The following is a 14,138-nucleotide window of genomic DNA, read 5'->3' on the forward strand; positions in this document are numbered from 1 at the left end:
CTCTCCTTACCAGGTGAAAATTAGAGAAGCAGTCCCATTGAGCCATATTATGACACTGCAGTGGCACAATTCTTTTTTCCATTTTCAATCCATTCCAAAAAAAACTCCAATGGTTTTAGCGATAAACCTTTACAGGGTTTTTTTCTTCAAAAAGAAAGCTGCACAACTCAAGACATTTAGTTAATTTCTCTATTTCTTTTGTGTGGTATTGAAAGAGTTGGATGTTCAGACAGAGCCCATCTATGTACCAGAAAGGTCAGGGTGGGAATTGAACAAATCGATTGCTGACACCCACCCTTGGCCCAGGAAGGACATCTTAATGAAGCTCCATCCATTGTCCATGCAAACTGCATGTAGAAAGACCCTAGGACGGCATTATTGCTGCACAGCCACAATGCTACCAACTGTGCAGGCTCCTTAAATGGAGCTCCTAAATGTAAAAAAAATAAATCTCAAAAAAGGGGGATGTGAGGGATTTACCCCCTTACTAATAGGGATTGCAAACAGGCATTTTCTGTCTTTTAAAAAAAATTGTAATTTGGGGAAGGTTTAAGTCTTTGTCTTTATTGATGTAACTAACAACTTATTTCTTTTGTTCTCACCACTCTTTTTCTTTGAGGTCACCTGGTAAGGTGTTGCCATGGAAGCGCTCCCATGAGCAGTGCTTAGAAGGACCTGCTGTTTCCAATCACCCTCATAAGGGAAAATCCACACTGACTAAAAGGGAGGGGAGGCGTTTTGGGTTTTGTTTGGATTTGTGAAAAAAATCCAAACCGGTGTCTGCAAACCTTACAGGGGAGTTGTTCCTTTCCACTGTTGCCATGTGCATGCGCACTAGGGATTTCTGCATTCATCAAGTCCATGAAACTGAACAGCCACTGCCGCTACATGCTTTTATTACACCGTATTGTGTAATATATATATATATATATATATATATATATATATATATATATATATATATATATATATATATATATATATATATATATATATATATATATATATATATTTTTTTTTTTTTGGCTGCAGGTATCAACACATCTCACCGTATTGTGCATGTGACAAACAATTCTAATCTTCAAAGGGGGATTGCTGCAGTCATTTGAAGCTGCAACTGCCTGGGTTTCCCTAAACAGACACCATCTTTACCAAATGGGGTAATAAACTGAACTTAACTACATTTATAATTGGGATGAAATTGGAATGCAATGTAATTGAATCTATATGACTGAACACAACTATGTCTGTATCGATATGGGATTTGGTTAATAAAGTGCGCAGAGACATTTGTTGTTAATGGGTACTACAACAGTGAACCGCATTGATTACCTAAACGCATTCACAGATGTAACTTTTTATTATCATTTCTTTTTTTAAACAAAAAACATAATATTGAGACAAGACAGAATGTTGTCCACATCAAGAGTCTTGCTTTTGTAAACAATGTAGTGTTTATCGAAGTCTGTATAGAACAAATTTTAAGTTTCTGAAAAAAACAAAAACTTTCTGTTACATCTGATTTTATTTTGAGTGAACCTTTGACAAGATAGTACAAGTTTAGAAAGTCACATATCAAAGTAAAAGTTCGATTGCTGCTTGTAAACAAAAGAAAATGCTAGCATACTTTAAGTAAAATCGGGACTTCCCAAAACTTTTTAAAGCAACCTAAACCAAAACCAGAAAATGTCAAAATAAAAAAAAATAACATTCTAAAACAGTAAGAAACTCTAAGACCGAGAACAGTAGTCGTTAAATAAAGCAAATGAAACACCAGGGACCACATCTTAGCAGGGACACTTTCACAACATACAAGCTGGTCAGGTGAGGCTGGACAGGTCGGTGTCGTCCAGCTAGACAAGTTCTGTGCGGGAGGTTTCGGCGATTCCTACAACTCCAATGCATAATTTGGTACCTGCGTAATAAAAAGCATATTACAATTTGTCTGAATACAAAGATTAGGAGCTTAGTTATAACTGTCTTCTCTAAACAAAACATTTTAAGGCCAATAATGAAGCAGACAAAAGCCAATAAAGACTAACAGCGTTGGCATAACTCACCCGAGGCTCTCGCTAGCGTTGTTGGTTGGGTCCTCTGCCGTAAGGCGCGCGCTGACGCATCACCCTCATGTTGCGGTATTTAGACACAATGCTGAAGCTTTTCCTGAACACTGGTCTCTGGTTTGGAAAAGGACGGGGCACCAACGTCTCCTTTTCAAAACAAGAAGTTCAGATATTAGTTGAGGGGATTCATGAACGCTTCCGCTGTTCAGACCTGGTGACAGAAAGCGCTCTCCGTACCATCAGAGGTCTTCTGACGTTGTCCGACATGTCTGGGCCCGCGTTCCTTGGCCGCTGCAAAATATGTTGGCAGACGGTGAGCACGTACAATGACTCTACTCTTTATACAGGGTTTCTGCAGGAGTCACCAACTTAAATGTAAGACTTTTTAAAACCATTATGAATGAAATTTAAGGTCTATATCTCGACATACAGAAACATCACTATTCTTGAGTAAAATTGATGGACACCTCTACCCACCACGGGCTAACTACTAAATAAAATAAAAAAAGGCTTGTTTTAACAAAAATGCACAAGGGAGACAAGTTTAAGTAAAAGTGAGACTTCTTATTTATATATACTCTTTTTTTTATGTTATTTCCCATATATTGAGCCTGCTGTGCCAGTTAGAGCCATAGTTGGTAATCCTGTTCAAAAACACTTTTTGTTACACTGGGTACAATCGTTCTTCCATCCTGAAAGTAATTAATACATTATGTATTCATAAAAAGGAGGTTTAAAAAAAAAATTGTTCTCTGTGGGAGCTGCAGGCCTTTAAATGCTACAACCAATCTTTGCTGTTCGGTCCGAAGGGCAGGGATTGGTCAGTTTTTTTTGTCAAATAAAAACTATGCTTACTTGAATGATTTCCTTGTTATTTCTTGCTTGTTATTGTTTTTTTAAGATTTTTTTTTATTAAAATCGGAAATCGGATGTATTGTGAAAAAATCTGATTTTATTTTTGCTTATCTATTGCTTGTCCCACATGCCAATCATTATGACACGCTCACGTAACGGCAGTATCCGTGCTCGTTCCTTCCTAGCTTCTGTTGCTGGCTGCGCTTGTGCACTTTTAGTTTATGCATCCGGTTAGCTTAGCAACTAGCCGTTCATTGTAGCTCCGCTGCTCTCACCGTATACTTTGAACGTGGCTGAGGGTTGCAAGAAGCAAACTGCGTTCATGTTTATAAGAAGAAGAGGAAGGCCTCAGTAGAAAGAAATAAGACCAGAGTGGGTTTGGGAGATTTTTCTCCACGCTATACCCCTGAAGAGCAGACGAGCAAGGTAAGTGCACAATTGTTCAAAATGGGAATCGAGGAAACTTCCGGAAAAATTGCCAACCCTAGCTTTAAGTGAATATACTGTAAACAGTGGAGCTTGTCACTGTTTTAACAAATTACCTAACCTAATTAAACATTGTCTGCCGTAAATATTTGCTTCATCAGCCTGATGTAGGAGGGAGAAAAAAGTGGTTTGGTAAAGTGTGTCTACTGCATTAATTTGTTATTTTTGAATAATGTTTTTGTGTAACTTTTTTTGTTTTTCAGATTCCAAAATTGGCAAATAACCTCCTATTCTTTGTCTAGTTATCTAATTTTTGAATATTGAATCAATGTTATGATCCAACAGTTACTACTTGAGTAGCCATTTTACCAAATACTTAAAAATATATAATAAATGTGTCATTAATCATGTTTAGTAGAATATAACATTTAACGTCGTTAGCTGCTGCATGCCCCATGAACTTGGATTTCAGGTATCTGGAATATACTGTATACTCAGGTACATTTTCCCATGAAAACAGCAGCACTACTTCTGTTTCCACACACGGACCATCAACTGGAGCAATATGGACTAACCAATAGAACGAAAGCTGATTGGCTGGCTCTGTGTTTTTAGTTATAAATGTGTTCAATAAAGCACAATTCAGTGTTGCGGGAGCATTCATTTGTGCATTTGAGGTGAGGTTACATGGCCGCAAGAAGACTAAAACCTGCAGCGAAATTTTGTTTCGTATGCACTCTGTACATACATGACAATAAAGTTTGTCTAACCTATTAAAAAATGTAAGACTTGAACACCATAATTCATTGAATATAAGCCTTTTAAGGCCTTATATTTTGATTTCCAAATTTAGGACTAAAGACTTTTTAGGACCTGGTGGAAGTCCTGTTATAAGGCTACATTTAACTAACAGTCCACAGCCGTGTATAAGTAAGTATTTTATTCTCTTACCGGTATGAGCCCTGGTCTCCTGAAAGGTGGCCTTGCTAGTCTGCTGTCATGCATCACAGGTCTGGAAAAACGATTGATGATGAGAAGTTAAAAAGTTGGCATTTTTAATATTTTACAATGAAATTTTAAAAAACAAAAAAAGGTTCAGAAAATGCAGCTATATGTTATTTTGTATACCAACATAAAGTAGAGCATAATTGTGAAATGAAAATACGGGAACCTGATGTGCGGATGTATCCGACGCCCCCTGAGTCAATACTTGGCTGCAGGCTTTTGAGGTACATCTTAACCAGCTTTTCACATCTACAGACTGAAATTTTTGCTCACTCTTCTTAGCAAAATTGCCTTTTCTTAGTGCAGTCAGGTGTAACCTTCCCAGATTTAGATTAGATTTAGGCCCAGTAGCTGCCTGGGCCATCAAACACATGAACATGCTTGATGGCCGCTGTTCCATTGTAATCTCAGTTGGGGTTGAGGTGTGTCCCATAAACTCTTACAGGCTTCAGTGTCCCATAGCATGATGCTGCCACCACCAACATGAAGATAGTTTGTAGTGGCAGCCCCCCCCCCCACAAACTTTAAAGGAACAGTAAGTAATAATGACACCTAGTGGTTAAATTTGGAACAACACACAAACAGCCTATAGTTTCTAACGGACCTGCTGTTTTATTTCCACAGGAAAGGTATATGATGTATTCACTTCTACTTCTGATCCGCTCATCTTACTGGCTTCCATGTCAACAGGCTGCTGCTCTTTTGCCAAAATAAAATACCTAATGCTATGCTTTGTGCTGGAAACTTTCATTTGATTGGCTGAGGAACCAGGAAGTAAACATGGGCTACACTCTGCTGTGTTCCTTGGTCTTCATGATGCTCATTGCTCTCTCATGTTCCTTAAACCTTTGAGGTCTTCACAGAACAGCAGGATTTACTGCATGCTGAAATTACAGAGGTGGACTCTGCGCACCAATTAGATTATTTATCATAGCACTCGGTTTGACTGAATTCTAACTAGGGGTAATGTAAGTAAAGGAGGTTGAACTGCGATGCATTCCACACCTTTGAGATTTTAATGAGTAAAAAAACTTTTAAATGATGCACCATTGGCTTGCAGTAACATGCTAATATGTGTCGGTCTGTGACATAAAACCCTAATATCAAACTATTAGGTTTATGTTGATACCATGACGAGATGTGTAAAGGCTTGAAAGGTTTTACGGGGATTATTATTATTATCTTTATGGTACCTGAACACTCTTTTATCCAAATATCCACGTTTTCTGTCTTCAGGTGATCTGGAGTCATTTGAGTGGCGTCTATGCGATGAGCCTTCCCCATCAGAACTGCGGTCTAAGTATAAAAAAAAACAAGATAAATGCTTACAGCTCAAAGTTTATAAGCCAAAGACACGTACATCATATCTGAACATGGATGCAGATTAAACCGTGGATTTCACCAGAACCACAGGTGGAAGTGACGTACCGGTCTTTGACTTTGGGCTGGGACTTCTGGCAGGCGAGTCGTCTTTGGACGAGCTCGGCACCGGGGGCCAATGAGACAAAACAACCAGATCCCGTTTCTCTATCGGAGAGGATCTGAGGAGGGACCAACAACCGTGGGTTTCATTTTGACAATTAACTCCAGCAGCGGCACAACTTCCACATGATTTGCATTTAAGACAGATAACTGTACTGCCCTGCCAGCTTTTTTAGAGCTAATGCACAAATTAATTAGAAAAAAGAATACAAGTGTTTCGAAGGCAGACATGATCATAAAGCCACAAATTACTTGGGTACTTACAAAAACCCTGGAATGTCCACGCTTCTTTACTCCTATTTTTGTAACCTGAACCAATCTGAGTTGTCTCCGTTTATTCATCAATTGTTAGCGCGGCCAAATCCAGGCAGGACTTTAAAACACTGGACGGCATCGTACTTCACATCCTCCATCTTCCTTTTTTACAATCACGTGACGGCTGCTCGGACACCGAGCTTCATCTGAATTCACGAATCAGTCGATCCTCGACGTTTTTCCTCAGATTTCTCCGGGCAACGGTTATTACTGCGGGGGTCTTAAGAGACGCACGGTTATGGAAGTTGAATTGTCTCGAAGACGTCTGCAGTGAGACGGGAATGGGAAAGCTTGGCTTCTTCATCCGAGTTTACTGAAGACCCGCAAATGAGGCATCCAATAAATGTACTCCTCTTTCAAAAGGTTGGAACAAGTCGATAAGCTGCTTTGCTCATCCTCTTCTGTCTCCTCTCCTGGAAAGCTGTTTCATGTTCTGACTAGGAGCATGTCTTCATCCAACGCCCAGGGCTTTAGCACTGCAGGCGGAGACAGACGGGGCTGGTTTAGACACTTTTAGTGCCAGATCTCTGGCGAATTAGCCTGGCGTGCCGTTTCATTTCCATCTTTCCTGATGACATGAGCCATTTGAACAGATTTTGGTCACGTGGCGTGGAGAATAACGGAAGATCGCCACCAATCTGAAATCTCTGACAAAAAACACAACATGGGTGGTGCGGTTAAACAGTCCCCATGCGTGATCTCCATGTATCTGCGAGACCTTCCGCTTGGTTTTCTGATATTTCTCTTGAGTCCACCTTCCACGGTCCGTTCTCTGGTTAGCATTTACGTCGTCCATGGAGGGTTTTGGGGTCTTTTCCGGGTATGATCCAGCTCTAATGTGGAGGAACGGCTGATCCTCGTGAAATTCTTGTAGCCTGAGAGGCAGAAACCTCCATTTCTTTTTTACGGGTGAAATCCAGACAGCGGTTGCGTAAACTCCTCTTGGTCGTATGAATACTGAACGGGACTGATGAGGTACCATCGCGTTTTCACCCGTCAGCTGATGTAAAACTTTAGCACTGGAGGATGGGTTACTCGTCTTCCTTGGGTTATTTTCCCCCCCTTTCACTCGGACTCCAACTTCTTTAAACATTTGATTTCTCCATGAGGACAATATATATAACTCCAAAAGTGGGGTGGGGAATTTTTTTCCTCTTAATATTAATTCCTTTTTTTTTTGGATGTTTAAAATGACAGAAAATAAACGTCGCAGGTTAAAATTGGTTTATGGTTAAGAATGCATTTTTTCCCCCCTTTACTGCCAATTCGTACACAGGCATGCATATGATGTGATTTTTTTCTCCCCCAAACATTTCTGGTAACTTTTTAAAAGTGGCTTTTGCTCTCTCTTGGCATTAGGCACCAATCAACTCATCATCGTATAAAATCTGCAGGTTGGTCCTTGTTCTGGTAAATTTCTCGTTTCTTGCCAGCTCAGTGTCTTGTTTCTGTAGATGCAGTAAACAGTTGCTGGTGATCGCTGGGGGGGGGGGGGCGCAGCAAACATGTCGGTGCATCTCTTATTCAGAGCTTTCTTCGTGGCCGATTGGTTTCCAGTCATTTAAAAAAAAGCCGTAGAAGGCGGTTTAGGTCGTAGGTCATGTTGAGTCTTCTGCGTGCCGAGCAGAAATAGAGTACATTTATGTGATGCAAGTTTGGATATTTTCTTTTTTTTTTTTTTTAGAGACTGCAGATTTTTCACAGCATGCAGAGAGGCTCTTTCAGACTTTGGGCTCAGAGAGGATTCCCCACTTCTCCTCTTCACAGGGTTACTTTACGTCTGCCGGGACCGACGGGCCAGCTTTAAAATAAACCTTCTCTTCATCCGACTTGTGAGGCAGGTATTATGAGACGCGTGTAGCACGTGGGGTTAGGGCGGCATTTCAGAATAATGGCGGCTTTGCATCGTATCGATTGGCTGTTGCACATTTAGCTCACGACATCTCCACTTTCCACTGCTGGCACCTCTTTCACACACTTTCTTCATCTCTTAATCATCATCATCATCATCATCAAGCCCCTGCGAACAGTGCTACAAGGAGAATACCGTACCTGTGTTTGCTCAACGACCGGCGGGACTCCACCTGTTCTTTTCCTGTGCCAGAGTCTGTTGAAGAGCTGCTGGCTTTGTCGTCCTCTGGGGCCGGAGAGTCTCGGGGCTTTGGCCGCCTCGGCTCCTCGTCTCTCAGAGGACCCGCCTTCGTGTCGAAACGCCTCTTCCGGAAGGCGAGAAGGGAGCCGGCGTGTCCCCGCGGGGCGACGTCGCCGAAGCGGGGCCGCGGCCTCACGGTCGGAGGGATTCTCAGCCTCATGAGAGAGCCTGCTCTGATTGGCCGGCCCCTGGTTAGAGAGCGTCTGCCCCTAAGAGACCATGGCGGGACAGCGAATGGCCTGGGGATACTCATCAGCTGGGGTCTCTCTCTCCTGGGGTACTTCGGGGGGCCATAATACGGCTCAGGGCCTGAAGAGGGCATGCTGAGGTTTGATATTCTCCTCTTGCGGGGTCCGGAAACGTTCCTCTCCGAGGGACTCCTGTAGTGGGAAGATGACGGCGGTGGTGGCGGGCCTCCTTTCCACGGGGGGGCTCTGTAAGCAGGCGGTCGGGGGGCATCTTGTGCCCGCTCTCGACTGTGGGATCTGCTGCTTGGCCTCTCCACGGGACCACGTTGCCTCCTGGAACCTTGTTCAGATGACCACCTGCACATCCATCAAACAATAGAGAAATCGTTATAATGACAAATCCATTGCCGGTTTCAAGCGGGACGTGGACGGTTTAACTCTTATCTTTACATGTAGGCCTTTTCAGAAGCCACGACAGAATGAAACAGGTAGGAGGGGTGCACTTTCAGAAACCAATTACAGAAGTAATGCTCCTCTTAATCCCATCTACATCAGACCCACTTTAAATCCCACGTAATTTTAAACAATCGGGAGCAGGGCAGAGCTCATCATTACAACTCCTGCGACTTGGAAAAGCGGCCCACTTCGAGCCTCCTCCTGCCATAATTTCACCCGGCTTGGGCCGGAGCTTGGTGCTTGTACCTCTCTGTACATGAGCCTCTCCCTGGCAACTCTCTGGGGCTCCTCTGTGACCCAGAGGGCCGGTGCTCTCCATTGTGCGGGTGAGAGAACGACGCGGGTTCGTGCCAGCGCTTCATGCCAGGACCTGACTGTTCATAGGCTCTTTCTCTTGGGTGGGGGTCGCGGCCCCGCTGATCTCGAGGATGAAAGCCCGACTGCCTTCTGGGACCCCTGAAAGACCCCCGGTAGGCGGGTGCAGAACCCGGTCTCCTGTCGGCCGGGTGGCTACGGAAAGGTCTCGGGGAAGGTGACCTGTGACCTGAGGGGTGACCGTGTGAAGACGGGCCCCTTTGACTGTGGTGTGCGGGGCTGTGGGGGGGCGAGCGACGCTGAGGGGTACGGCTCAGCCGCGCCGGAGACTGCCTGCGGTGGCTGTGGTGCTGGTCCGTTTTGGGGTGGTGGGACTGGAAGGAATCCTGACTGTGGGACCGCCAGTGATTAAACCGTGGCTCCCTTTGAGGTCCCATTTCAGGCGCTCTCCTGCCGAGCGGCGCCGGCCGCCCCCGTCCTCTGCCTCTGGATTCTCTCCAGCTAGGAGGCGCCTTGCTGGGGTATCCCTGGTCGTCTCTGCGGCTTTTAGAGTCCGGGTTGTAGCTGCTTTCGCTGCGTCGATGGGAATCTTCGTATGGTCTGACGGGACGTAAGAAGAAAAATAAAATGAAATAAAAATAGGCGGCTTGGAACAGATCCTTTAAACTTTCGTTTATTGAACACAAACTCAAAAGGAAATATCTGAAACATGCTACCTGGGCTTCAAGCGAGGCGGTCCATAATGTGTTCGAACCATCATTGGAAGAGAGCAAATATCCTACGGACTGAAGAGGACGAATAAAGAAACACATTAAATTATAATGCTGGACTATTACCGAGCTAAACCCAACATTCAGCATACAATGACTTCATGGCACAAAGATCACTTCTAGGTTATTATCAATCAATGACAAAACACTTGAATGTAACAATTATAAAATACTGTTGTACCGTTTTTAACCAGCCTGTTCATTTTTTCACCACTCCTCGTCTTATATTATTAAATACATGCTGAAAGAAGCTTCTTTTTATCACTTTGTATGATCTGACAAAAGTATTCACTCCCCTGTTGCAGCTGCAGTAAGTTTATGCCTAAGCCTTTGTTTTTCAACTTGAAAACACTGACAATGAAAATCACAGATCTCCTTCTGGGTAAATTAAGAGTACAAGATCTTTCTTTGCGTTTACAATATTTACTCTGACTATTCAGTCTGGAAAAAGTTAAATATGCAATAAATGTGACCTGAACAATAACTGAAAAGTGAACGCGGCTGACGTATCGTATGCTGGTAATCTGAGGGGCCGTGACATTTAGCAACAGGAAAGGCCACGTCCTGAAACCAGCAGCAGATAATTTTAACTCACCAGCTGCCAGACTCCAATAAACCGAAGCTAGAATAAAAGGTTGTCACCGTCTCGGCTGCGAGGAGATCAGTATTTTCTCCCCAAACAGTAGATAGGCAGCCGGACGACAGGTTTGAGTAGTTTAATGATAAACATTGATATAGTCAGCCACTAAAAAAAAAGTGATCTATAGAAGGGAATTATCACTGGCTAGGATAGAGAACATTATTGTCCAACAGCCTTTGCTCAAAGTTCTTATCCAACATTTCTCATCGGTCTTGCTACTATCAGCCCTTCTGGTTTGTGTCCGTCACTGGACTGGGGGTTCTGGTACTGACTGCACCGTGTCCTCAAAAACTGTATCTGCTTTTAAACATTGCAATTCTTAGAAGACCGTTTGATAGCATAAACATACCCAGGAAATCCTTCTTTTTTATAAATCTTTTAAGCAACATAACTCGAGCTTATTGCTTAAATTTTGTTTTGACAAAAACGCGTTTGTTTCCCCCAAAGACAGGCAACATTCGTAAAATAAACCAAACCCTCTGTAAAGTACTTTAAAAGTACCCATAATCCCATAAATACATTGAATTCATATTAAGAATCCTTAATTACCCAAAGATTGGTCTCATTTCCTTCAAAACTGTAAAATTATTCTGATCTCAAATATACAACTTAACTATAATGTTTGTATAAAAAAACAATGTAAGCAAAATGCCTTTTATTTCAGGACAGAACAGTCTTTGTTGCCGTTTTTGATGGTAAAAATCTCATATCCTACAATAAATGAATACGGATGCAAAGATATCAAAGGTTGGGCAGATATTTTGGTTCAGTGATAATATTGCAATTCTGGTTGGTAACCAATATGGCCAACCGCCTTCATTATTTTATATATTAAACCTTTATTTAACCAAATAAAAGATCAAGAACTCTTTCACAAGGCGACCTGACCAAGAAAGGCAGCAGCACGTCATAGCGGACACAAGGTAACTAAAATAGACTGCTGAGAAAGAAAATGCAGGAGTTATTACCTCAACAATATTACAGTTCAATCAACAAAGACGGTTGAAAGGATTTCCGTGTCGTCTTCTTAAAACAGAGTGGAAGGCTTTCCTAAATCACATATGGCAACAAGAAATAAGAAATGAGCATTGGCTATTAATATTGGCCCAATTTTACAACTAAGACCAGCAATATGAAAAAAGTCAGTTTCAAAACCACTAAAAATCTCTACCTAACCATTCCTGCAACAAAAGCGTCTCGGCAGACAGAAATTGGAGGTGAAGTCCTTCAGGTCACGTGCGACCGCAGTATCACAACCTGATCAAAGCAGTAAGAGTTATCCTATCAGTTGTAAAAATTGTTACTGTTCTACATTTCTAGAGGTGTTTTTGTTACTTTATGGATATAGTTTAATTACGTTAGGAGTCAGAAACCCTAAGTAAAGGGAGCGACACCCTTCAGGGGAGTGAAATTTCCTGTGATCACACATTTTTTATGTACTTTTTTTTTTAAAATCACAACGAATTCAGTTACCAATATTTATTTTTAACACATTTATGTTTTATATGTTGTTTAAAAATGATTTGTTACTGTTTTTAAAAAGAGACGTTTCAAAAATAACACATTTGGAACTGTTATAATACCACAATATTTTTGCCTAAAGTTATACTTTCAAAATCTAATACCTGCCTACGCCTATTACCAATATTAATGCATATATCATGCACCCTAGTAAGGAACATGGTTTTGTAGCTTAATAAAAAGGGACTCTCTCAATAAAGTGACATTTAACCGATGACGGGGCAGATCATAAAACACTGTAGTTTTCCCAGCAAATTATTATTCTTTTAAACAAAGCAATTTTGTGATTTATTATCTCAGTGTAAAAACTGAGGCGTATAAAATACCCCAGAAATGCAGATTTATAAACAACGTAATCATTCTATTTTTTTTTTATCTGCATAAACCTAATTTGTATCGTTTGAATGAAAGGCCTCCAGCTGTTGGTAAATATATAAAAAAGCAAACGATCCCAGACACACGTTTCCATTATGGTTCTGGCTCAGAAGCATGAGAAAACATTCAAACATTTCACATTTCTACCTCAAGAAGCAGCATATTCGGTTAACTGTGTTTTCATTCAAATCTGGACTGAAACAATCGTCATACACGAAGTCACACGTGTCATAATAAGTAAAAAAATATATATAAATTTACGACAAGAATTACTCATTTATGTCACGAGTGTATTAAGCTGCCGTTCTCCACCCCCTCAGCGGGCTCTTCCATGGCTGCTCCTGACCCCCCCATGTCACGGATAGGGCCAACAGTTGAGGCCCAAACGAAGCCCCTACATCCTACTTCGGCCGGATTCCCAGCATGCCTCCCTGCGCTCTGATTTTTAATGATTGATCATCATTAAATAAAGCAAACGCGTGGGAATGAATGTGCTTAATATGGTGGCGGCTTATTGTGTTTCGGCTCTGATCGTGGAGACGGTGTGCAGCAGTCCTACAGTCCATATTTAGCTTTGACTCTCGGACAGCTGCTGGGAAACACCCCGGGACTCGGTGACAGTATTCACGCCGTGGGAGTGGGGGTAATAAATAAATAAATAAATTCTAACTCGTACGGGCCTAGTATGAGTCCGAAATGTTTCATTTTCGTTTACAATAACAGATAAAAAGCGAGCTAACGTAAAGCTAAAGCGGCTAGCTGTTTTGCCACTCGACGGGACGGTATTCACAACGTGCATGCGCGTTATTTAAATATTTTGACACCATGATAGGACAAATATAGAAAAAAATTCTAATTTTAACCTGCAAACAATGAGTTTAATTGCAGCAAAAGGTGTACAACTTACCAACGCCAACCGATACCAAAGGCGAAAGCTACGGTGCGACACACAGCGATAAGGATAGCGCTCCCTCTTTCCGAAGTAGTTCAACACCAAGTTAGACAGCGCCACCTAACGCCTGGGAGGGAATACTGCGTATTCACCCCGTCACTTCCGCTCAATCCATTTTTCTTTATTTTAATCCTCACTAAAGGAAAAACGCAGTCAAGATAAACATCTGGGGAAAAAAATGTAAGATAGATTTTTCACATTTATCATTTTAATTCCACAAATTTCAATCTCAGAGGGTTTTTTAGAGAACGTTTTCAACAAAATTTCAGTTTGTCGTTTGCCACAAGCCACACAGCGCACACGAACATGCGTAGTAAGATGCTTTGGTCAGATGAGAAAAGAAAGTGAGATTTTTTTTTAATCCTACATGGGAAACACTCTGTGTGGCAGAAAACTTACACTGTTCGTCCCCTTGAACTGTCATCCACATTGAGAAACATGATGGTGGCTGTATCATGCTGTGGGAGGGGTTTGTAGTGACAGTGAAGCTGGTCTGAGCTGCTGGGAAGATGGAAGAAGCTACCAGAGAATAACCCTGGGATAGAATCTGCAAAAGACTTGAGCCTGGGGTGGATGTTCTTCTTCCAGCAGAGAGAACCCCCAAACAAAATCACAAACTGCTG

General features: G+C 42.0%; 1 protein-coding gene across 1 annotated transcript; it reads right to left on the reverse strand.

Annotated features, from left to right (window-relative positions):
• Positions 1-1,341: 1,341 nt before the first annotated feature.
• On the reverse strand, positions 1,342-13,578 carry si:ch211-114c12.2 (uncharacterized protein LOC336578 homolog). Its single transcript, XM_012855308.3, has 10 exons — positions 13,471-13,578; positions 9,974-10,042; positions 9,189-9,857; positions 8,199-8,843; positions 5,778-5,890; positions 5,543-5,645; positions 4,296-4,356; positions 2,301-2,354; positions 2,061-2,210; positions 1,342-1,915 (listed from the first exon to the last, which is right to left on the reverse strand). Exons 2-9 carry the CDS (start codon positions 10,015-10,017, stop codon positions 2,073-2,075), a joined length of 1,827 nt encoding a protein of 608 aa, XP_012710762.2. The 5' UTR covers positions 10,018-10,042; positions 13,471-13,578; the 3' UTR covers positions 1,342-1,915; positions 2,061-2,072.
• Between the last annotated feature and the right edge of the window lie 560 nt (positions 13,579-14,138).

This window comes from Fundulus heteroclitus, chromosome 11 (assembly GCF_011125445.2).
Source record: "Fundulus heteroclitus isolate FHET01 chromosome 11, MU-UCD_Fhet_4.1, whole genome shotgun sequence".
NCBI lineage: Eukaryota > Metazoa > Chordata > Actinopteri > Cyprinodontiformes > Fundulidae > Fundulus > Fundulus heteroclitus.

What these genes read in the sequence shown, in the direction of transcription:
- si:ch211-114c12.2 (XM_012855308.3), bottom strand. Translation starts at nt 10,017, where the DNA reads ATGATGGTTCGAACACATTATGGACCGCCTCGCTTGAAGCCCAG. An exon ending in CCGCCTCGCTTGAAGCCCAG is followed by an intron (nt 9,858 to 9,973) that starts GTAGCATGTTTC and finishes ACGTCCCGTCAG; the next exon opens with ACCATACGAAGATTCCCATC. An exon ending in AGAGGCTCATGTACAGAGAG is followed by an intron (nt 8,844 to 9,188) that starts GTACAAGCACCA and finishes ATGGATGTGCAG; the next exon opens with GTGGTCATCTGAACAAGGTT.